Below are 25203 nucleotides of genomic sequence, written 5' to 3'. Positions count from 1 at the left end.
TGTGCGTGCGTGTGAGTGCGCGTGTGTGTGTGTGTGTGAGAATGTGTGTGTGTGTGTGTGAGAATGTGTGTGTGTGTGTGTGAGTGCGTGTGTGTGTGAGAGTGTGTGAGTGTGTGTGCGTGTTTGTGTGTGTGTGTGTTTTTTTCCTCCTTTTTCTCATGATTGCCGTTATTAGTGCTAATTGCTTTTCCGTCATCTCTGCGCTGCGTTCCTGGCGTCTGTAGCACATCGGCGCGCCGAGCTCTCGGAAGGGACGATGCCTCAGTCCCGCGTGCGCCTCGACATCTCGCGCCTCTCATCGACACGCTCTCAGCCTATCCGAGCGCGTTCCTTAGGAGTCATATCAATACGGCACTAACCACAGGGAGCTGGGGAGGGGACCTACTATTATAATAATAACAATAATAATAATAATAATAATAATAATAATAATAATAAAGTCTTCCGTTTGCAGTCAAACAAGCCCATGAAAAATGATCAGAAGGACACAGACGAGTGGCCTGTGACGCTTGAGTGAGTGTCACTGGGGCACTCTGGGAAATGGAAAATGGGGTGGGGGGGGCTTAACTGCCCAGGAAAGTGCTGTATCACGGCAACAAGACTGGCTGGTGGGCGGGAAGTTTGGTACGTCAGTGGCGAGCGGGTGCACGCCCTCTAGCGGGGGCACACGTGGGGGGGGGGGGGGGAGGGGGGGTCCAGCTGATTAAGATCACCGTCTCCTTTGAGTTTTCCTATTTTTATTTTTAATTACAGCGCCTCACACAGCTCACATCACAGAGGCCTACAGAGACTGGGCATGGAGGGTTGCATACGTAATAAGGAGCAATCTGTGTAAGTGTGGTCACATCATCTCGCCAAGTACACACAGACACAGACACATGCACACACACACACACGCACGCGCACACATGCACACACAAAGCATGCTACGTAGGATTATAAGCACTGCACTCAAACCTAGCTTTAAACCACTCCACTTCTCCAGTCTTCTGAATCAGTGATGTCAAAAGTGAGAGAGAGAGAGACAGAGACTAATTCCATCTCCCTTTGTTTTTTCTCAAAATCCCCTAAAGTCTGCTTCTGAAGAGAGGGAACAGGTGGATCAGTGGTTCAGTGTTTGATCTGCATGCCTCGTTGTTTTGTTAAAATAAGCGTGTGAATGGGACTTGTGCTAACATATCACCGGTGTTCAGCTGCGTGTGAGCCGGAGTCCTCTATGCAGGCAGTAGCATCCAGCTCCACAGAGCTGAGCGAGTGTCAAAAAGACAAATTGATACGAATCTTTGCCACAAGATGGCGCTCTTGCATAGAATTACCAACCACAGGCGCGCGCTAGCTTCGCGTGTCCTTCCAGGAGACTAGCAATATTCGGCTGAAATGCCCTTCCTGCCGGGGCCTTCAGATAAAACTAAATCCGCCAAACTCTGGGAGGGGAATGTTTAAAAATAAATCCCTCAATCTGATGTGCCGTTTTTTTTCTTTCCTGTCGGCACTGAAATATTTGGCGCAAATCTATTCAAGGGTTTAGCATGCCCTCTAGAGTTTTTTTTTTGTTGTTGTTTGTTTTGATAACGCATCCATAAGTACGAGTTGCTGTGGAATAACTTTTTTTGTAGCACATCGATGAATTAAGTAACTGTAGCATTTACATTGTATTTGAGAGCTGTGACTTAAACGCATGGATGTTTGGTACCAGGGCCTGTGCATTTGGACTGCTACCTGCACAATGACTGTTTGTAGAATATTTATAAACAGACTATTTGGACTGAATGGGGGTTTGTGTTTTGTCACGTAACAACTCAAAGGGCTACTCTTTTTCTAAATCTGAGAATATTGTTACACTCATGTTGTTGTGTTTTTTCTCCTTTATTTTGTGTTGAATAGTTGGCAGTGTTTCATTTTAACAATGGACAGAATGAATAAAATGTTGGACTTATCAAAACTAACTGTATGCCGCCTTACATTTATTCATTTTGCGATTTTACAAAGAATAAGAAAGCCATATGACATTTTGATTTCCATTTCATTATATGATGAGGAGAGACGTTATAAGGCGATGAAATATGGCCGTGCAATGACCTTAATGACCAGTAATTGTACAGAAGTCATTTAAATATATTTTAATTATCGCATATCGGGCACGTGGGCCACGGTTCATGCAAGAATGCCGCTGGAAAATCACCCACAAACTCCGGGACGTTATTCGTTAGAGTCTGGCCTGTTGTAACCGCTGTATCGGGCTGAGGTAAAACGCAACCGACGGATTTCGGCAAATAATTCTCGAATCCTCGTGTAGATCCATCGGCGTGCAGTAGACAAGCTCCCGGGAGTGGATACGTGCCTAACCTCATGTGTGCCATATTCCACTTGTTCTTTCTTCGCCGGTGTCCCCCCCCCCCCTCCCCCCTTAAAATATGGCAATGGGTTTCGTTTGTTGGTTTGTTTGACTCTTGAGAATCCCGCGAGGAAGCCCACAGTCAGTTGTCATCGCTCATCGTTGAGATACTCGGTTGCCACCCGGCGACCGAAGACCAGCATTGCATATGATGCGTACAAAGCAAGCCCACCCTTGGTAATACATTATTTGTAACGTTTGTCGTAATGTTCTTGCGATGATTTTAGGATGCTCAAAACAACACGCTCGATACTTACATTTCGGGCTAAATTATAAACACTGTCAGAGTCCAACTCTTAATGTATCGTTTTGTTATTGCTAAGAAAAGGAACTGATGCCTGCTCATTTGTAAAATAAATTGTCAGTAGTCTAAGCGTTTGTCTGTTTGAAAGCGATGTATTTCATATTTGACCATTTTGAAATATGACTGCTATTGGATAGTCACGTTTGAAACGGACAGTTTTTCTCTCTTGCAGGAATAGGTTCCAGTGACAAAGGACAGCGCCGTAATGTAGACATCTCAGAATTTCTGCCGAGAGTACGATTCAAAGAATAGCGTCCCTTCTGTTCAATGACAACGTTTCCATTACGCTCACTTACGACGTTTCAATTTTAAGTTGACAGTGCTGTTGCACTGTCATTATATCGGGTGCCATTATATCGGGCGCTGATTATATCGGGCTCGTTGCCGCGTAGCTTTTCTCGGTAATTGGAAATTGAAAACGTGCAGAACGTAGGCTACTCAACCGCAGGACAGAGGACACGAAATGTATATATTTCACCATGGTCGCGCGGGTCCAGCTCGTGCAGACCGCGTAGCGTAGCAGCGCGTGTCACGTGTCGCCCGATGTTTCAGGAATTCTTGATAGCTACGTCACATGATAGTGTGTTTCTCCGTCGCATCGGTTTTCATCCTTCCTCTCTAGTTTCCGGCGTCATGTGAAGGGGGCGTCTAGTTTCCCCCCTCCTCCCCTACTCTCTCTCTCCCTCTCCAGTCGGGACCCTCCCCCGCCAAGCTTCCCCAGCTTATCGGCGGCGAGTGTATGGGGAAAGCGGGCGCTCCCTGTAGCGGCTCCAGCGGGATAGTGTCATTCCTCACCGCGGTGCCCTGTTTATCCTGTAAGCCTCAACCTGCGGCGGACCGGAGGATGAGCGACCAGGGGAAGGGCTCGGCATCCACTACTGCCGGGGCCCCGGCTCCCGGGTCGGACACTTACAAAGGCTGGCTATTTAAATGGACTAACTATCTGAAGGGATATCAGCGCCGATGGTTCGTCCTCAGCAACGGCCTGCTGTCATATTACAGGTACATCGCTGGCGTGTGGGTTAAATGTGGATATAAAACTGTTCTGAAGATGTCAACTGCATTTTTTATGACTTGTCAGTTAGCTTGCTAGCAAGCTAAGTGGTGCTGAAATTGTTACATGGCTTGCTAGCTTTGGTTGTTTTTTTATTTTATTTTATTTTTTTGTTTGTTTTGTTTTTTTGCAGTTGAGCATTTAAAACATGCACCCATCGTATTTGGGAGGTGCAGAAAGTTAGCTTGTCAGTTAGCTCGCTGGTGCTGTGGCGAGCTACATGTTTGTTTCCAGCGTCAGCACACAACTTGTCATGCACGCAACTTCTCCCGGCTAGCTATCGAGCTAGCTATTTTCTGCTGCATTTCGAGACGACGTCAGTCTGCTCCGTCCACGATTCGTGGCACGATTTCAAGGCCTCTGTTGCGCGCTCAGTTTTGATGGAGAGCTAGCTGACCAAATACATGGCAATTATGATTTCTCCGTGTTCCGTAGCTGCACACATCAATGGAGTCGATTTTATTGCTAGTGAGCTAGCTAGAAAATATACTAAGGTAGTCTGCCAGCAGGCTCACGTAATTTTAAAAATTCACCGGTGGGGAAAAAAATCGATTGCTGAGACAGGAACCACTCAAATGTGTCACGCGTCATTATAGTTATTTAAGGAATATAGGTAGCTAGACGGGATGCGTGCATTAACTTCTCAAATGATGTAATCAAATTAAAGTCGATATCGATTGATGAGATTGTCGGAAACCTGAATAGCTAACGCGTACGCGAAACATTTGTTTTACAGTTGTCACCTGTATGCACTGGGTAAATGACACCTGTTGTTGAGGTACCTCTTGGACGGGAGTCATATTTCGCTTAGCCCTTCGAAAGGGGGCGGGGGCCGGCCGGGCGGGAGGGGGGGGGGTGTGTAGACTGTCACTCAGGCAACCGTCATTTTCTGCCAACACCGTTCTCCGTTGCCAATTAATTGGTTTATTAGTGCCTGCAGGCGTGCTCCCTTGAGTTTCACGGTCTTGTCAGACAACCGCTACCGCAGTCCAGGGAGCATAAACGCATTCGTGTCTGCACGAGACTAAATGCGATATTGTAATATCGATTTAATTATTTAATTGGGACAGAGTAATATTTCGATAAACTGAAGTATGCATGGAACTGCTTTGCTGTGCAGTTGCCACACGGTATGCAAACAGGAACCTTACATTACAAAGCAAAGCAGCATTTCCATGGAGAACAAACCGATGTGGGCTAACTGGTTCATTGAGAATGGTCCTCTTTGAATACATCAGCTCCCCTACGCGAAATTGTCTGAACATTTTTGCATTTAAAACGGGTTTACGGTGTGTATTCCAATCCACCAACGTCTGAAAACTGAGATGCATTTTAAACATAAAACAGCGAAAATCAAGTTTCGTCTAGACGGTGTTAGTTCTAAGTGGCCTGCCTGGTTGTGTACACTGACTGGGCAATGTGTATTCACGCTTTGTGTACACAATAAAATGTTCAACATTAATTCCACACTAACAGTGTTTTGTATAAGTCCACAAGGGTTAAAATGTACTCTTATCAGTTACCAGTGTAACAGCTGATTTAACACTAAGGCGTATGCTGTGTATGGAGCACACCTAGCCTATTCACTTCTGGATTACTAATTTGGAATAGGGTTGAAAAAAAAAAAAAACAACAGCATCTTTTATTTTGTGTGAGATTAATGGACCGTTGATCCCCACCATATTCACTGGGGGGCCTCTGGAGACCGTAGTAACCAGCTGGCTATTTTTACCCCCTGCCACAGTCACACATCTGAGAGGGAGAGAGGTGGACTAATTTCTGTCCTGTTTTTGTTCCGGGTGCTTCTGTCGTGCGCCCCGTTCGGTTTGGGCGACCCCCCAGCGTTGGGCTCAAGGCGGCCGGACGTCCTGTTCGGGAGCACAGGTTAGGGGGATTCGCCAGTGTCCTGTGACCGTGTGTGTCGCTGAATCCTGTCCCTATCCCCTGTCCCCCTGTCCCCCTGTCCCCTGTAACCTATACCCTGTACCCTGCATCCTGTCCCATCCCTGTACCCTGTACCCTGTAACTTGTACCCTGTCCCCTGTCCCGTCCCTTGTCTATCCCCTGTACCCCTGTCCCCTATCTCCTGCCCCCCGTTCCCTGTACCCTGTAACCTGTCCCGTCCCTGTGCCCTGACCCCTGACCCCTGTCTCCTGTCCCCTGTCCCCTCGCTCTGTTAATGGAGCATTGTGCCAGAAGGTGACTGGTCTCGTGATGTAAGGCTTGCTTGGGCACAGAGGCAGTGGTGCGAGTGGATCATCTCACAAAGTACAGCCTGAACAATGAGGTGTGTGTGTCGGGGGGAGGGGGGGTGTGTGTTTGTGTGTGTGGTGGGGGGAGTGGATGTGTGTGTGGTGGGGTGTGTGTGTTTATGTGTGTGTGTGTGTGTGACTCCTGGATATTACTGCTCATTTCCAACTGACTTGAATTCCCCCCTCCCTCCCCCAAGCATTCAATTTTAGGGAAGCGAAATAATATTTGCGGGCAGGTAAAAGCGGATAATTTCCCCCCCCCCTTCCCCAGAACATTATGATTGTGAGGAAGTTAGTCATTTACGGAGTGGGTGAGACGCTCCGTGCGTCAGCGAGACACGTCAGCATGTTTACCTTCCCCTCTGCTTTAGAAGCCCTGAAAGGCAGAACGACCGTAGGGTGTACCACATGACCATAGAGGTTACCAAGAGGCCACAGAATGAACCGCGCGACCATAGAGCTTACAGAGAGGCCATAGAGCGTACCGCACGACCATAGAGCTTACAGAGAGGCCATAGAGCGTACCGCACGACCATAGAGCTTACAGAGAGGCCATAGAGCGTACCGCACGACCATAGAGCTTACAGAGAGGCCATAGAGCATACCGCACGACCATAGAGCTTACAGAGAGGCCGCACAGCGTTCCGAGTGACCGTAGAGTTTACCGAGAGACCGTAGAGCTTACAGAGAGGCCGTAGAGCGTACCATGCGACCATAGAGCTTACAGAGAGGCCGTAGAGCGTACCGAGACCACGTAGAACATACCGTACGACCATAGAGCGTACAGAGAGGTTGTAGAGCGTACCGAGACGACGTAGAACATACCGTACGACCATAGAGCGTACAGAGAGGCTGTAGAGCGTACCGAGACCACGTAGAACATACCGTACGACCATAGAGCGTACAGAGAGGCTGTAGAGCGTACCGAGACCACGTAGAACATACCGTACGACCATAGAGCGTACAGAGAGGCTGTAGAGCGTACCGAGACGACGTAGAACATACCGTACGACCGTAGAGCGTCCCACTGACCGTAGAGCGTACCGAGAGGCTCCACACTCCGCCAATCTCGGGCCCTCCCCTCCCCACACGCAAGCGCCATCCTCGGGCTCGGCCCAGCTCACCTCTCCCCGTCCCGGTGAATTATTCATGCTGGCGCGGGTGTTTGGTGCTCTTATTAATAGGGCTGGCACTGCCACCCTGACTGCCAAAAAATGGGGGGAGGGGTATCCTTGACCCTCTTTATTTATTTATTTTTTTAAAAAGCGGAAGTCATGTGAAGTAATGGCAGAAGATTGTTGAAAACTGGGTTTTTAAGAAACGTCGGATTGCAAATTTTTAATGAATATGGTCACTAAATAATTAATGATGCACCTGCGCTGTATATCCTGATTATATTGCTTTTTTGGGAAACCACTAATATTGGCGGGATCCAATGCTGCAGATAATCCTCTTATGCACAGTCAATAAAATGTGGGTAGTGCCTCATCTTAAAAATAAGTGAAACGCTACCCAAATGCACCCGGTTTGAGTGCCTATTTGCTGATCCTATCTGCCCCGATAGATTTATTTTATTTCTGCGTCAGCAACGCTGCCTTGAAGATGGAAGTAAAGTTTTTTTTAAAAAGCAGGAGATTAGGGAACATACTGTAGACGTCCGCCGATTTGGCTTTTTCTCCTGAAAGTCCCCAGTGCAGCTGTTTGTTTCAGCCATTTGCTGGGCTGCCTGCTGCTAGTAGTAGGAGTTAGTAGGAGTGAGTGAGCAACACTGTCCACATCCTGTCAGAGCAGAGTACACACTACAGGCCAGGTGTGTGAATAGTTCAGTGTGTATGGCCATATAAAATCTTAACGGGCTGTCGTAGGTAAAATGGCGCTCGCATCGTTGTCCTCCTTGCGGTCCGTCTCTATGGTTACCTGCAGACCGCCTCCCTGTCTCCCAGGTGTCCCTTCTGCCCCCCCCACCTTCACCACTGTCTCTCCTGTCCGTCATAGAGAGGCGTAAATTAGGGACGAGGGGAATGGCTCTCCTCCCGGCTGACATTTTTATTTTTGTGCGTGTGGGGCTTAGTCTCCCCCTTCACGAATTTTAATTCGCTGAGTGACATCGCCTCTCAGGTTTAACTTTCTCATCCCGCTTATTCTCGGCTCTCTGTGGAAATCCCACTTAGAGCCTTAATGGAGATTACAGAGCATTAGCCGTGTAGCCCAACCGAGAATCCCCGTATCAGCACCGGAGCTGCTGCTGCTAGCACGTTAGCCCGTTAGCCCGTTCAACCCTTAATGGAGATTATAGTGCATTAGCTATGTAGCCCAACCGAAAAGCTCCGTATCAGCTTCTGCTGCTGCTGCTGCTGCTAGCACGTTAGCCCGTTAGCCCGCTCAGCCCGCTCAGCCCGCTCAGCTGGTACACATACGGGTGGGCCCGGACCCCCCTGCGCCCCCATGCAGCACTGAGTCTGTGGGACAGCCGGAGCTGTGTGTGGGGGGGGGGGGGTGGGGTGGGGGGCGGTGTGTGAGTGCTGGAAAGTCGAGATCACCGGTCCCACGGCCTAATATCAGTAATGGAGGGGTGGGGGGGGGATTTGCTCCCTTTGCAATCTTATCTTGGGTGGCGGGAGGCAGACCATGGTGGCGCTCGAAATGCAGCCAACCGTCTCTGCCCCCTGCCAGCCTGAGATACGGGAAACCAGAACCACCAGATCCATCAGATCCATCAGAACCACAGCACTGCACTGCTGTGATGGTCTGCCTCGTCTCTGTCTCATGCCCTTTCTGGAGTACAGGAACCCAGAACCATCAGAACCATCAGAACCTACATCGCTGTAATGGTCTGCTCCCTTAACATTCTGTCTGGTGCCTTGTCGTCCTTGTTATTCTCGTCTCGTCTCTTTCCTTTGCTCCTTTGGCTTCTCTCTCCTGTCTGTCATCTGCTTTTGTCTCTCTCTCCTCTCTCTCTCTTTTTCTCTTCTGTCTGTCATCGACTTCGGTCTATCCCTGCTCTCTCTCTCTCCCCCTCCCTCTCGCCTGTGTCATCTCTCTCTCTCCTGTCTGTCATCTGCTATTGTCTCTCCCTCCTCTCTCCCTCTCTCTCTCTTTCTCTTTCTCTCTCTGCTGTCTGTCATCTGCTTTTGTCTCTCTCTCTCCCTCTCTCCCTCCCTCCCTCCCTCTCTCTCCCTCTCTCTCTCTCTCGCTCTCTCCCTCTCTCTCTCTCTGCCTCTGCCCTTGGCTGTGCTTGTTGTTGAAGGTGTCTTCTATTCTCCCTCTCTCTGTCTCTGTCTCTCTCTCTGTCTCTCTGTCTCTCTCTCTCTCTCTGCCTCTGCCCTTGGCTGTGCTTGTTGTTGAAGGTGTCTTCTATTCTCTCCTGCCCCAGATCTGTGGATGTGTGTTTTATGCGGATGTGTGCTCAAACGAACGACAGGTAAAGCTCTTGCGTCCCGCGCCGCGAAAATGGACGCCTCTAAGCTTCTTGGCTGAGCCAATCCCTTTAAGCGCGCTTCACCTGGGCCCCGCCTCCCCCCAAGGCCACGCCCCCTCGCTCGGGGCCCAGCGGGTTTCTGCATCACTGTTAAAAAGCTTGGGGGCCTGGGCCCGGCCGGAGAGCGGAAGCCTGGAGCGATTTCGGAACGCCGGGCCTTTCCTGTGGAACGTGGGATGAGCGCATGAGCACTGCCCCGGAATGCCGGACTGACACGGGGGGGGGGGGGGGGGTCGGCACGAGGTGCGGGGTGGGGGGGGGGTGGGGGGGTGGGGGGGTGGGGGGCAATGCCAGGGGATTACCACCGCATGAACACCGGGGACTCAGACTGGCTTAGCTGTGCCGTCAGTGTCACCTGACCACCTAACCTCACCAGTGCTTAGAGATGGCCTTCGGCCTGGCCGTGTCCTGTGAGTGAAAGCACAGGAATCTGATTGGCCGATCGGCGGCCTCTTGAGCTCATCTGATGTACCGGTGTTGCTGAGAATGTGAAATGCATGCATGATCTCATCGCCTTCCCCCCCCCCCCCTTCCTCCTCTGTCTCTGTTGGCGAGATGTTGGGATGGATGCAGAGTCTTTGGGAGGTGTGAGCTGGTGGCTCAGGCTGCATGACAGGAGAGAGTTGGGTCCCTGTGGAAGGGTTAGGGTTGGGTCCCTGTGGAAGGGTTAGGGTTGGGTCCCTGTGGAAGAGTTAGGGTTGGGTCCCTGTGGAAGAGTTGGGGTTGGGTCCCTGTGGAAGGGTTAGGGTTGGGTCCCTGTGGAAGAGTTGGGGTTGGGTCCCTGTGGAAGAGTTGGGGTTGGGTCCCTGTGGAAGGGTTGGGGTTGGGTCCCTGTGGAAGAGTTGGGGTTGGGTCCCTGTGGAAGGGTTAGGGTTGGGTCCCTGTGGAAGAGTTAGGGTTGGGTCCCTGTGGAAGAGTTAGGTTTGGGTCCCTGTGGAAGAGTTAGGGTTGGGTCCCTGTGGAAGAGTTAGGTTTGGGTCCTTGTGGAAGAGTTAGGGTTGGGTCCCTGTGGAAGGGTTTGGGTTGGGTCCCTGTGGAAGGGTTAGGGTTGGGTCCCTGTGGAAGGGTTAGGGTTGGGTCCCTGTGGAAAGGTTAGGGTTGGGTCCCTGTGGTTCATCCTCTCCCACTGTGTCACCATGGGAAAAAAAGCCCCAGCCACACTTTAAGAATAGTGGATGGTGTGTTATAGAAGCTGTTGTGTCTTGTTTTATTACTTAAAACAGTCTTTTTTCTTCTCTGGTTTGTACTCCATGCACCTTCATAGTTCAGCAGAGTAGCAACAGAGTCCCTTGTTTTTTCCACTGTGTCACCATCTCACCCCCCCCCCCCCCCCCCCGTGCTTGGCTACCTGAGCTGGGCCTGCCTCTGTTGCACATTCAGTCCTGTTCTTTCCAGCCTCCTGCTTTGCTTGACTGACCTTCCTCTCCCAAAATCTACACCCCCAAAATCCCCACCCCCAACCATTCAGAAATCTCCGCTCCTACAAGCCACGCCCCCCCCCCCACTCCCCTTACTGCAAACCTCCTTCAAACATTCAAAAAATATATATAACCTTAGCAATGACAATTGATTTTAAAAATAAAAATGTTTAAGTTGTGTTCTGCAGGCAGATTGAATTTGGAAACGGAGAGCCGTTTCTTTGTTTTGACTCATGTCATTCAGCTGTGATGTACTCTGTTTTCTCTGGCTGTGAAAGGTGCCTCTGTCTGGCCTCGAGCGACAGTCTCTCTCTGTGTGCCTTTGTGTCTGTTTGGGGCCCCTGCCTGTGTGGCCCCTGTCTGTGTGGCCCCGTCTGTGGGGCCCCTGCTGAAGCAGCTCGCTGATCCGGCTCCCTGAGCTCTTGCTCCTGTTTGTGTGATTGGCAGAGCGAGGCAGAGAGGCAGCTGGTCCAGGCAGTCGCAGGCAGGTGTCAGAAACAGAGGGTAATGCTGCAGCCTACATGCACACTATATACTACATGCTACACACTATGCACACTATGTACTACACATATACACACTGCACATACTGTACACTATGCACGTTATATACTACAGACTACACATACTACACATACAAACATATGTATAGTACTGTATACTACAAATATGTACACTATGCCTGCTGCACACTATGCACACTACACGCTACACACTATGCACGCTATATATTACACATATTCATGCTGCACACTATACACGCTTCACACTGTACACTCCACATTCCTGTTGCACACGGCACGCTACACACGCCTGTTCACAAAAACTGTAACATGCTCTGCCGGACCGCTACAGACTTACAGTCACAAACGCTCTCTCCACCAAGGTGCTCACATACACACACATCGACCCACCCACACACACACACACACACACACATCCTACAGCGCACTATATACACACGGCCTGTAAACGTGCTGTGTTAGCCGCTGAGGTAAATGGCTTTGATAATGGAGTGATTCATCAGATAGAGAGAGAGAAGCTGTAATGAGTTCGGCGCGATCCAGCAGAACTGAGCCGTTTCTCTAAGCGGATTGGGCCGTCGACGTCAGACGGCGGAGAGGAGCGTTATCTGATCTGCTTGCGTCTGATTGGCTCGTCGGCTGTGGCGGGAGCACGTCGCCGTTCGCATCCTCTCCGCCGTCCTCCCGCTCACCTGGAGCCCGGCTGACTCACCTGGCGGCCCGGGACACCTGAGCTGTGGGCGGGGTTTTCAGTCTGTGGGTGGGGTTTTCTGTCTGTGGGTGGGGTTTTTCAGTTTTTGGGTGGGGTTTTCAGTCTGTGGGCGGGGTTTTCAGTCTGTGGGCGGGGTTTTCAGTCTATGGGTGGGGTTTTCCATCTGTGGGTGGGGTTTTTCAGTTTTTGGGTGGGGTTTTTCAGTTTTTGGGTGGGGTTTTCAGTCTGTGGGAGGGGTTTTCAGTTTGTGGGCGGGGTTTTCCGTCTGTGGGAGGGGTTTTCAGTTTGTGGGCGGGGTTTTCCGTCTGTGGGAGGGGTTTTCAGTTTGTGGGCGGGGTTTTCAGTCTATGGGCGGGGTTTTCAGTTTGTGGGCGGGGTTTTCAGTCTGTGCGCAAAGCGTCTTGGATTTGAGAGTCTGCCGATCCAGCGGACATTTTTTTTTGTAACGGCCTTCGGTGGCACCGCGCGCAGCACTGGTGTTTGTTTTCCTCGCGGCTTGGCGGTATGTGTGATGTCAACATCAATATCCTCTCATTGTGGCTGCTGTTCCATTCAGGGGGCCTTTTGGCTGCCTGTTATTTGAGGATGTAAGATGATGTGGGCTGCAAAACGCTACTCGTGAAACGGTGAGATTTACATATTAAGGCTCTGGTGGGAATGATTGCATGCTTCCCGAATGTGAAAATCCCATTCCTCAGAAACCGTTTGGACCCCATTAATTTACTGCAGCTCAAATCTGACGGGCGTGAAAAGATCAGCAGTCTTTCTATTTTTGGCATTTGCATCGAAGGGATTTTTTTTGTTTGTTTGTTTGTTTTTTTTTTTTGCAGTCTTAACAATAAAACCTAATCCTGGCGAACAGCCTGTTTAATAGGAGCCGGGGGTGAGCGCTGTGGGTCTGTTTAAAGTAAAGCCCCTAATCCAGCGACTCCCCAAACCGCGGGCCAGGACCCACCGGTGGGTTGTGGGCGGGGCTTAAGTGGAACGTCAGGTGACCCAGTAGAAAAGTGCCTTGCTATAGCGCATATTAATCTCTTTCTGTGGCCAATCCACACCAGGTAAATACTGCAGCGCTGGGTGTGGCTAATCCCATATCTGAACACGGCGTTTAAAAGGCGGTGTTTTTAGTAATGGGGTCACAGGAGACGCAGTGTGACTCATTAAAGTGGGTCGCGGGAACCTGAAGGTTCTAGAACCGGTGCCCTAAAATCTAGCGCCTGCTCGCCTGCCTCTGTTTGCGTCCAGTGTTCAGGTCTCCCTCCCAACATCCCCCCGCAGTGCCTCTCTCTCTCTCTGTTAACCCCTTTAAGGTGTGAGATCAGGGAATATGTGATTTAGAATGTTCTTGACTGAACATTCTAAAGCTGACTGGTACCGTTATAATGGAAAGCGATGGAGCTCTAGAACAGTGACCTAGAATTTTGAATAAACATTCTAAAAAAAAATAAATAAAATAAAGTGCTCTTCAGAGGGTTGGGTTTCATTTTCTCCTTCCGTCCGTCTGTCCTGCTTGCCAGTGCATGTCTTGCGCTCCTGCTCTGGGTGTGGGGGGGGGGGCACTCGATCTGGGTGGGGGTGGACCCCGCCCTGCTCGAGTGCCCTGTAGCACGTAACTGTCCTGGCCCCGCCCCAGCGGTCCCCCCCCACAGAGAGAAGGGAGGGGGGTGAAGAGAGAAGGGAGGGGTGAAGTTGGAGGTTTGGAATATAGCTTGTGACTGCCTAACATTGGTCTTAGGTTACTGCGGTCTCACAAACTCTGAGTAGAGGTCATGTACACATACACACACACACACGCGCACAGGCACACGCACACACACACACACACACACAGACACACACGCACGCAAACACGAACACGCACACACTTACAGTGCATATGCACACACACTTTCATACACTGACAAACAAACAAAAGCACGTGCGCACACACGCACACACCCTTATTTCCATCTTTATTCCTTTATCTTTCTTTGTAGCTGATGTTTCTCACTTTTTCATCACCCCCCCCCCCCCCCCCCCCCCCCGCTCTGTTCCTCCTTTGGTTTTTTCTGTCCTTCGTGTCGTTAACCCCCCCCCACCCTCCCTCGGTCACGCTTGGACAATGGGGACGAGCACGCTGCTCATATGTTTACACCGTGCTCTCTCAGTGTGCAAGCAGAGAGAATGACATCATCGTATGACATCATCACGGTGGAAGAGCCCTCTGTGTGCAGAAAGCGCATCTCAGGTTTAATGCTGTGAGGCCGCAGGAGGTGGCAAAGCGATTAAATGGGCATTAAATTAAAATGAATTTAATTTCGTTTAATTAAGTGGACATTTCCCTGATTTGTGTGTGTTTTGCGGTCTTATTCAGGTTTAATCGGTCCACTTTTCTTAAAACTAGAAGGTGCAGATCTTTGTCCACGGGAGTTAAATTGCCAATAGAATTTGAATGCTTAATTATGAACGGATCAATGTGTTTAATTTACAGGCTTGCATAACACAAATTGGTAATATTAGATTATTTAAGATTGCAAACTCAAAATGGTGCCGTTTTACTTCCTCGGATTAAATCGGACCAGAAGTTGACAGGAGATCTCCTTTTAAAATGTTTCCTGTAAAGATATGGAGTTGCGTTTCCATGTGAAGGCCCGGTAGCTTAGAATAGATCTTTCAGTATTCAGCTATCGTCCGTTGCGGATGTTTTGCTGCTGGTAGTTTTTTTTTTGTGCCTAATTGTAAAACTTACCCTCAGGTCTTAATCAGGAATTGGCAGTCAGTCTACTCTATTTTCAGACTTAATTGCCATAATTAAGAAAGAGATGCTGTTTGTTCATTTTAACATATGTAGATTTTTGTCGTCTGAGTGCTGATTTTTTCGTGGGTAAATAACACTGACGTTAAAAAACAATGCCGTATTTAAAATGATGTTTCTAAATGATTTTGACAGGACGTTCCTTTCTCCCCGGTCTCCGTGATCCAGGTTTTCTCTAAACTGTAAATTGCTTCCCCCCGGTGTCACGATCACAAAGCAGCCCCTCGCGCAGTCAGATGGTGACCGATCGATAGCTGTCATCCAGACCCCAGTTTAACCCTTTGGGTACACGCTGTCAAAACTGTCCCTGTTCTGTGGGGATTTAGTGCTGTCTGAAGGACTGAAGTATTTCAAGTTATTATTTCACGAAGATCCTGCTATTATAATAGCACAGTACCAGTACCAGTAAAACTCAGTAAGGACCCATAATCGTTTGAGGACTAATGATGGATGATCCACAAATCAACGCTTGTGGCTCTGGGCAGGTTTGGCCTTCTTATTCAGAGCAAGGTGGCAATAATACATTTTTAATGCGCGCGCGTTTTCCACTTAAATAGTGAAATTGGGAATTTTACTATTTTAATGATGCCCATTGCCATTGTCTAAAATATTATCGCAGATTATCCCTTATTGTGGAATAAGCAAATAAGCACTAATGACCGAGCGGAATTGGTAATTAAATATTTATAGCATTGCAAATCCTTCACGAAAATTAACTGAAAAATTGTAGAGAGTAAAATGTGTGTTCTCTCTGTTAGCCAGCTCATTCGAAAATGTACAGTATCTTAAACGACCAAGGATTGACATTGCTTTATACCTTCTATCATGTCTGAACAGAAATATTATAAAGAAGTATTCTGAGCGGTCTGAACAGAAATATTATAATATAATAAAAAATGTTTTATTTGTGAGGAGGAAGTGCGAAACGAAGTTTAATCTGAAGCATCCGTGTATTATACGCCTGGTGTTCAGTCGTGGATTGAGGGAGCGTGTTGGGGGGGGGGGGGGGGACCTGCAGTGTGTGCAGAATAGACGACTGAACATCGGTCTCTGTAACCAGGACATTAACGCAGTAATTTGTTGGATTGCGCCAGGCCTGTTATGATTGGAGTCTCTTTATCTGTTCGGTAAGTGCTTCATCGCGGCAGATTACGTGTATTTCTGGAGAAAGGCTGTGGAGGCACGAGTAATGGGTTTCTGCTGAGACTACAGGCCCTGAAAGGTCTCTGTTTATGTGCGATTATACCCCTGAACCCGACCACTACGCTATCTCCATCAGCCGGTGTTTATCCCCTCCCGGGGCAGTGTGTCCCGTGCGTTTGGGTTGACTTTGATCTTCGCCGATACCCATCGATTTTACAGCGCGGGGGACGTGGAGCAGTTGTGGAAACGGTCTTGGACGAATTTGAAACGGAACGAGAATGCGGGGGGGGAAAAACACTCGCTCACCCACACCCAAAGACAAACGCAAATCATTTCCAAAAGGTGCACGTAATCGTAGGAGATTTAAAAAAAAATGTAACCACAGAAACCGCTTGTTCGTTGGTGAGATTGTTTTGCAGTTATTTGCTATTTTTAGGTGTTTGAGGTCACGGGGAACAAATGTGTCTAGCACATTGTTGAATATTATTAGTATTAATTATTCTTATGCATTATTATTCTAACATTCCCCCAGCGCCCCCCCCCCCCCCCCACCCGGGCAGACCTACCTGCTCATGTATTCCAGTGATAACTCGGTGAGACACATGAACTCCCTGTTCTCACAGAAAATAGAAACTGCCGTTTCAACCCCCGTATAAATCACTGAGTGTTTACTTTGCGTTACACGGTGACATTAAATAATCCGGGACACGTTACACAGTGCAGTCCGATAATGTAAGTAATGGAAACTGCCGTCAGGCGTTGATAACGGTTAGATTGTATATGGCGGTTGAGTGTTTGAATGATAAAAATCCCTGTGCTTGTGTTTTTCCTGGCTGTTAAAAGGGTTGTGTCTCTTGTGTGAGGGGACCTTCACGGTCCACAGTTACTTTGTCCTCTCAACACCTCGCTCAGGATTGTGATACCCAGCCGTGATATCAAAGCCAAAACATTATGTCACAGAGTACAGCTGACCCGGGATCAGGGTTTTGGCGGACGCTGACGCTCGGGAGGTCCTGCAGTTCCCCGGCTTTGTTCTGTGCTGGAGTCTGGCAGCTCCGCCGGGTCTGTTTGTGCTTTTAGCTCCTTCATTGTTTGCCGCTCTGCGCTCTCCGGCACACTGACTCACAAAGGCCCCGCTGTCCTGCTTTCTCTGGCCCAGAATGCAGTGCGCCGTCGCGCAGCGCAAACTCCCCCACACACTCTCTCTCTCACACACACACACACAGTCTCACACATGCTCTAACACACTGTAACACACACACACACACACACACACTCTCTCTCTCTCTCACACACACACACACACACACACAGTCTCACACACGCTCTAACACCCTGTCTCACACACACACACACACACACACTCTCTCTCTCTCTCACACACACACACACAGTCTCACACACGCTCTAACACACTAACACACACACACACACACAGTCTCACACACAATCTAACATACTGTCACACACTCACACACATACACACACACACTCTCTATCACTCACACACGCATATACGCACACACACACACTCATATACTGTACACACACACAGTCTCACAGACATATACGCACACACACGCACGTGCGCACACACACACACACAGACTCATATACTGTACACACACACACACACACAGTCTCACGGACATATTCACGCACGCACGCATGCTCACACACACACACACACACACACACAGGCACGCATAGACAGATGCATTATCATATGCGTAAACCGACCCCCCCACAGAGACAGACAGTAATACTGTGGGTCACTCCACGGTTCCATGTCCACAAACATACGTTTTGTGTGAGATACTTTGTCTGTAAACCGGTCACTAGTGAAACACAGTTTGCCATTGTTTAGGGGTGGTTACAGAACTGCGTTTGTGTGCATTGTGTGTCAGAGATCAGAGAACAGAGTTTAAAAACACAAGCACGTCTTTAATAACAAGCGGCCTTGTAGAAGGTGTGTTCTGGTTGGCTCCATCTCTTTGTAGTGAGGTTTAGCTGTCCTCTGACTGCCTGTCTAAAATTCTGACTGTGCGTGGTCTGTCGGGCAGCTCGTTAGACGGCTGTGCGGGAGAGTCGGGGCTTCGCGGCCTGTCCTCACACTAGCATCAGGCCCGAACAACCCTCTCTGAACACCGCTACGACATGACCCAACGCTCCTCTCCCCTCCTCTCCTCTCCTCTCCTCTCTCCTGTCCGTATGTCCATCTGCGTGTCTGTCTGCGTGTCTCTCTACCCGCCCCCCCCCACCCCCCCCCCCCCCCCCCGACCCCCCCAGGACGCAGGCAGAGATGGCGCACACCTGCCGCGGCACCATTAACCTAGCCACGGCGCACATCGACACGGAGGACGCCTGCAACATCGTGCTGAGCAGCGGCGGCCGCACCTACCACCTGAAGGCCGGGTCCGAGGTGGAGCGGCAGCGCTGGATCACCGCCCTGGAGCTGGCCAAGGCCAAGGCCATCCGCATGATGCGCGACCAGTCCGGTGAGCCACTGTCCGTCCCTCTCTCTCTCTCTTTCCGTCTGTCCCTCTCTCTTTCTATCTTCTATCTATCTATCTTCTGTCTCTCTCTCTCTCTTTTCACCTCTCTCTCTCTCTCTCTCTCTTTCCATCTCTTTTTCTCTTTTCGCCTCTCTCTCTCCCTCTCTCTATCTCTTTCCATCTCTCTCTCTTTAAAAAAAAAAAAATTCTTCTGTCTGCCGACTGCTGCACCTCTCCGTTCGCCACTTTCTACCTTCCTCTCTTTCCTTCTGTCTGCGATTAGCCGCCTCGTTAGTGCAGTACCGCTAGGCTGCTCGTTACCCTTCAGCAGGCCGGTCTGCTCGATGTCAAGTGGCACTCAGCGTAATGAGTTGGATTCCATTACAGAACTGCAATTCGATTACAGGGGTTATAGAGAGGATCCATCCCACTGGTATGGGGTGCACTGTGGTATTGTGATATAGGGCAGATAGCGCACTGTGGTATTGTGATATAGGGCAGATAGCGCACTGTGGTATTGTGATATAGGGCAGATAGCGCGCTGTGGTATTGTGATATAGGGCAGATAGCGCACTGTGGTATTGTGATATAGGGCAGATAGCGCACTGTGGTATTGTGATATAGGGCAGATAGCGCACTGTGGTATTGTGATATAGGGCAGATAGCGCACTGTGGTATTGTGATATAGGGCAGATAGCGCACTGTGGTATTGTGATATAGGGCAGATAGCGCACTGTGGTATTGTGATATAGGGCTCATAGCGCGCTGTGGTATTGTGATATAGGGCTCATAGTGCGCTCTGGTATTGTGATATAGGGCTCATAGTGCGCTTTGGTATTGTGACATAGGGCAGATAGTGTATTGTGGTATTGTGATATAGGGCAGATAGCGCACTGTGGTATTGTGATATAGGGCAGATAGCGCACTGTGGTATTGTGATATAGGGCAGAGATATGCAGGAGTATGAGGACAGGGGGCTATGTCATGCCAGTCTAAGAGGTGTCTAGAACATTCCGTCTCCTTAAGGAAGTGAGCTGTTTTACAAACCTTCAGGACATTATTTATGGCGGTTATTCTGCGCTTCTCCATGTGATACCTCGATCGCTCGCTCGCTCGCTCGCTCTGCAGCTGCACTCCAGCGCCAGACGGCGGGGTCCTCTGACATTTTAGAGTGGGGTGGGGCAGGGTATGAAATTGCACCGGGCTGATAAGTTCTATAAACGGCCGGCCTGTTATCTGGGTGGCCACAAGAGGGAGCCATATCAGCAGATTCTGAGAGGAATCGCAGAGACAAATCCCCCATTGAAACTTTTAACTTAAAAATGTGTGTTATCTAGATGGGTTGTTTTTCAGAAAGAGTGTTTTCCTGGTTTTGCTGTGATCTGCTGTGACCCGCATTTGACATTCAGGCCACGCCTCCCGTCCATCACTTCACTGCTGAAAGTGATGTCATCACTCTCCAGTCAGGGCTGGAGGTGTACAATCATTCTCTAGTGGCGTGGGGGGGGGGGGGGGATGTCCATGTTCCTGACCCCCTAGCTCTGCGTGTGAGTCTCTCAGTGTGTGTGTGTGGACGGGAGGGGGGGGGCGGTGGATCGGGTCCCTCAGAAGGCCCAGCCCCCGCGACTCTCTGCGTTGATTAAAGCGAAGCTCTCGTTAAGCACCGCTGTCTGTGTCAGGCGGCGTCGCCGCCGTGGGAAGCGCAGGCGCTGGATACGCTCGCGCTCCGCTCCCCGCGTCCGTCAGGCTCTCCAACCAATCGGATCTGGACGATCAGCGGCCTGTAATGATGCTCCGCGGGGCTTTGTTCTCAAACGGTGAGCAGCGCCGCGGATCCGGGGGGTTGTTTTCGCTCTCCGTGGCGTAGCCGCGCTCGCCCGCCGGGTTTGGTGGGAGTGGGCGCTGCGTGTGGGTGCTGTGGCCAGCTGGGTCGAGGAGGCGTTACGCGTTCCGGAAGTTTCTGCGGGGGGGGGGGAGAATCGCGTTTCATCACCCCGACGGGAAGAAGGCGGTTTTTTCGCGCGGCGCTCTCACCTCTGGTCTGTTACTCTGTCTCTCTCGCCGATGACGCACAGAGTGCTGACCGAAGGCCCACAATGCATTTCTGCTCCCCACTGTGCCCACTCCCTCTTCGAGCCCTGCGCATCATCAGCAAAGCGTCAGTCAGAATGGGCAGGGGGCAGGGGGCAAAGGTCAGGGGTCGTCAGACAGGGCTTGGGCCTGCCCTGCATCCCTTATCGGCTTTACCACTCTCTCTCCTTCCCTCCCTCTTTACCTCCCTCTCTCTCTCCTTCCCTCCCTCTCTCCCTCCCTCTTTCCCTTCTTTCCTCTCTCTCTGTCCCTCCCTCCCTCTCTCCCTCCCTCTCCCTCTGAGAGGTTGTTAACCCAGTTTTCATACCGCCATACGGGGTCAGTGTAAGGTGCAGTGTGTGTTATTGCAGGCGTCTGAGCTCCACTCATTCCATTAGCAGTGCTGAGGAGTGTGGGCCGGGGGGGGGTCATGGGGGGGTCGAGGGGAGAAAATGACCCCCCCTGTAATTTCAGCAGGAAGCTCTCCACACCCCCCCCCCCCGGCCCCACCCAGGAACACCTCTCCAAAATAAAGGAAGGCTGCCTCTCTTCAGTACAGAAGCAGATGGGACGGGCTTAAATATTGTGCTGTTTGGGTTGTTTTGCTCAAAAGTATTTTTAGATGTTCGTTAAAATTCTGTTTTAAGTTCTGCGTGTTCTGTGACTGAACTCTTCAGATGTCTGATGGGGGAGCAGGGGTGGGGGGAGAGGATGAGAGAGTGTGGTGGAGAGAGAGAGAAAGAGAGACAGTGGGACAGAGAGAGAGACGGGGAGAGAGATGGGGAGAACAAGCGAAGATTGCTCTTTCTTTGATCCATGTTATGTCATGTCCCCCGCCACCAGATTCAGTCTTATTTTCCAGGAAGAACAGAGAGAGAGAGAGAGAGGGCATGGAAGAGAGAGACAGACAGAGGGAGCAACAGAAAATGAGAGAGAGGGGGCATGGGAGAGAGAAAGAGGAAAGAGAGAGAGAAGGGAAAGAGAGATACAGACCATTGGAGTGACAGAAAGGGAGAGAGAGAGAGAGAGGGGAAGAAAGGGAGAGAAAGAGAGAGGGAGAGAGGAAGAAAGGGAGGAAGAGAGTAGGAGTTGGGAGCTGCATTTATGAGTCTATTTTTGGCTGCTTTTTTCTGACCCTTCGCACGCAGAAGATGTGTTTAGCGATAATTACCGCTGTGACTGATACGTTTGTCGTTCTCTTGACTGCGTCTAATAAGCCCCGCCAGTCGGAGAAACCTTTAACGCTTAACGCTCCACGCGTAGCATTTATAAACCCCGCTTAACGCTCCCCGATCCACGCGTTTATTCTTCAGGTTTCGGTTAAAAGGCCCGTAAAAAAAAGCCGACGGTTAGCGGCTCATTCGCTAATTTCGCGGCTTCTGTAGGAGCGCACGTTTGAGCGCGCTCACGCGGCAGCATCCAGTTGGTCATCCAGCATCCAGCATCCAACAGCTTTTTTTTTTTATTTTAAAAAAGGGCCTTGAGCTAGATTTTGAAAGTGGGTCAGAAACATTGTCTCAGAGCGTATTTAGAAAACTGTGCCCACAACAGGGCGAGGCTGCAAAGAAAAGTTACCTGATGATATGGGACGGATATTGTTAATTTGTGTGGGACGCCTCGTCAATTTGTGTGACCAGGGCTGCCCAGCCCTGTTCCTGGAAATCTACTGTCCTGTAGGATTTTATTTGAACCCTAACAAAGCCACACCCCATTCAACAGCTAGAGCAGGGCTGCCCAGCCCTGTTCCTGGAAATCTACCGTCCTGTAGGGTTTCATTTGAACCCTAACAAAGCATGCCCGACTCTATTAATTAGTAGCTGAATGAGATCTCTAGCTGTTTATTGGGGTGTGGCTTTGTTAGGGTTGGAGTGAAAACCCAACCCGGATGGTAGATCTCCAGGAACAGGGTTGGGCCGCCCTCCGGCGACCATTTTGAATGTTTTGCTGTGAGCTGCTTGGCTGACATCACTTCACTTCACACTTCACTGCCTGAGCGGTAAAGTTCCGGAACATTCCCGGGCAAGGCTGCGTGTGTTAGAGGGGCTGCTGCCTCCAGTCCAGTAGGCTGTGGGGTGGGCGTGGGGGGGGTGCGGGGGGGGGGGGGGGTCGATCCAATCTCTGGCTATTAGATTGGCTTTTCTTTTCTGTTTGCTGTTCTTGTGTGTGTGTGTGTGTGTGTGTACTCGCCGACCTCTCTGTGACGCACCTGCCCCCCCGAAGGTCAGCCCAGAGGAATCGATCTTCCCCGCGTGGCGGCCGCTGGGCCTGAATCACGCTGCCGCTCAGCAGCGCTGTTTGCTTTTCGTTAGCGCCACAACGGCCGCTTGTCAGAGCCCGCCGGTCTCCTGCAGCGAGAGCAAGCCAGCCGCCGTCGTGTAGCCATCGCACTGAGCGCACGCACGGGATCTGTCCTGCGCTAGCCGCTGTGCTAGCCACCGCGCTACGTGCACTCACGGGCCCTATTGTGATGTCACACACTGGGTGTGTGTTGCGCTAGCCTTTGAGCTAAGTGCGCTCACGGGCCCTATTGTGATGTCACACACGGGATCCGTCCTGCGCTAGCCGCTGGGTTAGCCACCGCGCTACGTGCACTCACGGGCCCTATTGTGATGTCACACACTGGGTTTGTGTTGCGCTCGCCGCTGAGCTAAGTGCACTCGCGGGCCCTATTGTGATGTCACACACAGGATCTGTGCTGCCGCTGAGCTAAGTGCACTCGCGGGCCCTATTGTGATGTCACACACGGGATCTGTGCTGCCGCAGAGCTAAGTGCACTGCGGGCCCTATTGTGATGTCACACACGGGATCTGTCCTGCGCTACCCGCTGCGCTAGCCGCTGCACTAAGTGCACTCAGGCCCTGTTGTGATGTCACACATAATACCCGCTTGTGTTGGACGCCCTCGGTTCTGTACAGCAGCTGTGATGTGTATGTATAGCGGTAGGTGGCTAATGAGCGTGTGTGTGTGAGAGAGAGAAAGAGAGAGAGATGTGTGCGTGTGTTTCAGAGTGTGTGAGAGAGAGGGGGAGGGAGGGAGAAGAGGAATAGACACTTGCAGGGAGAAGCACAGATGGGGGGTCATGTATGAGTAGATTCCCCCCCCCCCCCCCCCCAACAGAAGCGTAGCATTAATGGCTTTCCGCTGCGTATTGATCTCCGGTGGGAGGTGGGAGTGAATTTAGGTCATCTCTCCCGTTGTGGATAACCAGGCTCTGGAGCTCTGCTTCAAAAATAGCACTTTTATTAGGGCTTTTCTTTCAGTGTGCTGTTTGTGTGTGTGAGTGTGTGTGTGTGTGTGTGTGAGTGTGTGTGTTTGTATGTGTGTGAGTGCATACGCGTGCGTGTGTGCGTGCGTGCGTGTGTGCGTGCGTGCGTGCGTGTGTGTGTGTGTGTGTGTGTGAGTGTGTGTGTTTGTATGTGTGTGTGTGTGTGCGTGTGTGTGTGTGTATGAAAGCACTTCAGTGCTCCCTAGTTTCACGCTGTTATTAGTCCTCTGAGCCGCTCTGAATCTGAATCTGAGGGTCCCTCTGAGCTGGTCCGAGGTGCAGAGTCTCCCCTAATTCCCGTCCCGTTACATTAAGCCTCTGAACCTGTCCGACTGCCGCTGGAATCACGTTAACAGCCTCGGCCGTTTGCTGACTGCTAAATACAGCCAGCGTCCGCCCCCTGACTTTTACTTCAAAGGGCAAGAGACCCTATTTTAATGGGGTTTATTTAGTATACAGATTGCTTGAAGTCGCATGAGTCCAACTGGAAAAAAATACACTGTTCTTCCCTTGATTTTAGTGTTGTTTGTTTTGCGTCCAGGAGGTGGCGCCACTTCCCAGCTCCTCCGCTGTGGCCCCACCCACCAGGTGTCGGGACTGTCCCGTGTCTGTGAGCCCTTTGAGCAACAGACGGTGTCTGTTTTAGCGTTCGATCGGATTCCCCGCGATTCTGTGATAGAAACTGCTGTAGGTTCCCCCAGGAAGTGGAGCTCGAACCTCCAGCTGAAACAAGGTGTTTTGCTCCATTACCTTCAGCTGGGAATCAAATCCGCTGTCTTTGAGCTACTGGTCAAGTTCGATCCATCTATCCATTTTCTAAACTGCTGTTAGAACGTTCCTAACTGAGCATTCTCATGCTGATGTCACAGCCACTGGTAGCTGACTGGTGGAGTTCTAGAACACGGACTTAGAACTTTGGAATGACAACATTCCAAAAAACCTACACTACAGGGGGTTGAAATGAGATGTGAGTGATGAACTGTGGCCCGGCCCACAGTGCGCTGGACGACATCATCGCTTAGTGAAGTTCATCGGCTGTGGCGGACGTGGCTGAGCGTGTTCAGCGCTGATGATGGGGACCGTGGGGACGATGTGGAGGCGGGGGGGGGGGTGCTTGGACCCCCGGGGTGGCGGGGGGGGCGTGACGACGGCTCACAGTATCGGTACTGGAGCAGTGACTTCACAAAGTTTACACGGCTCCTTCACACTTACAGAGTCAGAGAGTCAGAGAGTCAGAGAGTCAGAGAGTCAGAGAGTCAGAGAGTCAGAGAGCGAGAGAGGGAGAAAGAGGGGGAGGGA

At 50.6% G+C, this 25203-nt stretch overlaps 1 protein-coding gene across 1 annotated transcript; it reads left to right on the top strand.

Annotated features, from left to right (window-relative positions):
• Positions 1-48: 48 nt before the first annotated feature.
• LOC118206494 (oxysterol-binding protein 2-like) lies at positions 49-24926 on the top strand. Its single transcript, XM_035379272.1, has 5 exons — positions 49-831; positions 3391-3701; positions 5596-5637; positions 18364-18612; positions 24902-24926. The coding sequence occupies exons 2-5, from the start codon at positions 3439-3441 to the stop codon at positions 24924-24926; spliced, it is 579 nt and encodes a 192-aa protein (XP_035235163.1). The 5' UTR covers positions 49-831; positions 3391-3438.
• Positions 24927-25203: the final 277 nt, after the last annotated feature.

The sequence above is a fragment of the Anguilla anguilla genome, chromosome 10 (assembly GCF_013347855.1).
Source record: "Anguilla anguilla isolate fAngAng1 chromosome 10, fAngAng1.pri, whole genome shotgun sequence".
NCBI lineage: Eukaryota > Metazoa > Chordata > Actinopteri > Anguilliformes > Anguillidae > Anguilla > Anguilla anguilla.
Note: the sequence above shows the minus strand (reverse complement) of the source record. Positions and strands in the feature narration are given on the sequence as shown.

What these genes read in the sequence shown, in the direction of transcription:
- LOC118206494 (XM_035379272.1), top strand. Translation starts at nt 3,439, where the DNA reads ATGGGGAAAGCGGGCGCTCCCTGTAGCGGCTCCAGCGGGATAGTGTCA. An exon ending in GGCCTGCTGTCATATTACAG is followed by an intron (nt 3,702 to 5,595) that starts GTACATCGCTGG and finishes GCGACCCCCCAG; the next exon opens with CGTTGGGCTCAAGGCGGCCG. An exon ending in CTCTCTCTCTCTTTCCGTCT is followed by an intron (nt 18,613 to 24,901) that starts GTCCCTCTCTCT and finishes CCCGGCCCACAG; the next exon opens with TGCGCTGGACGACATCATCG.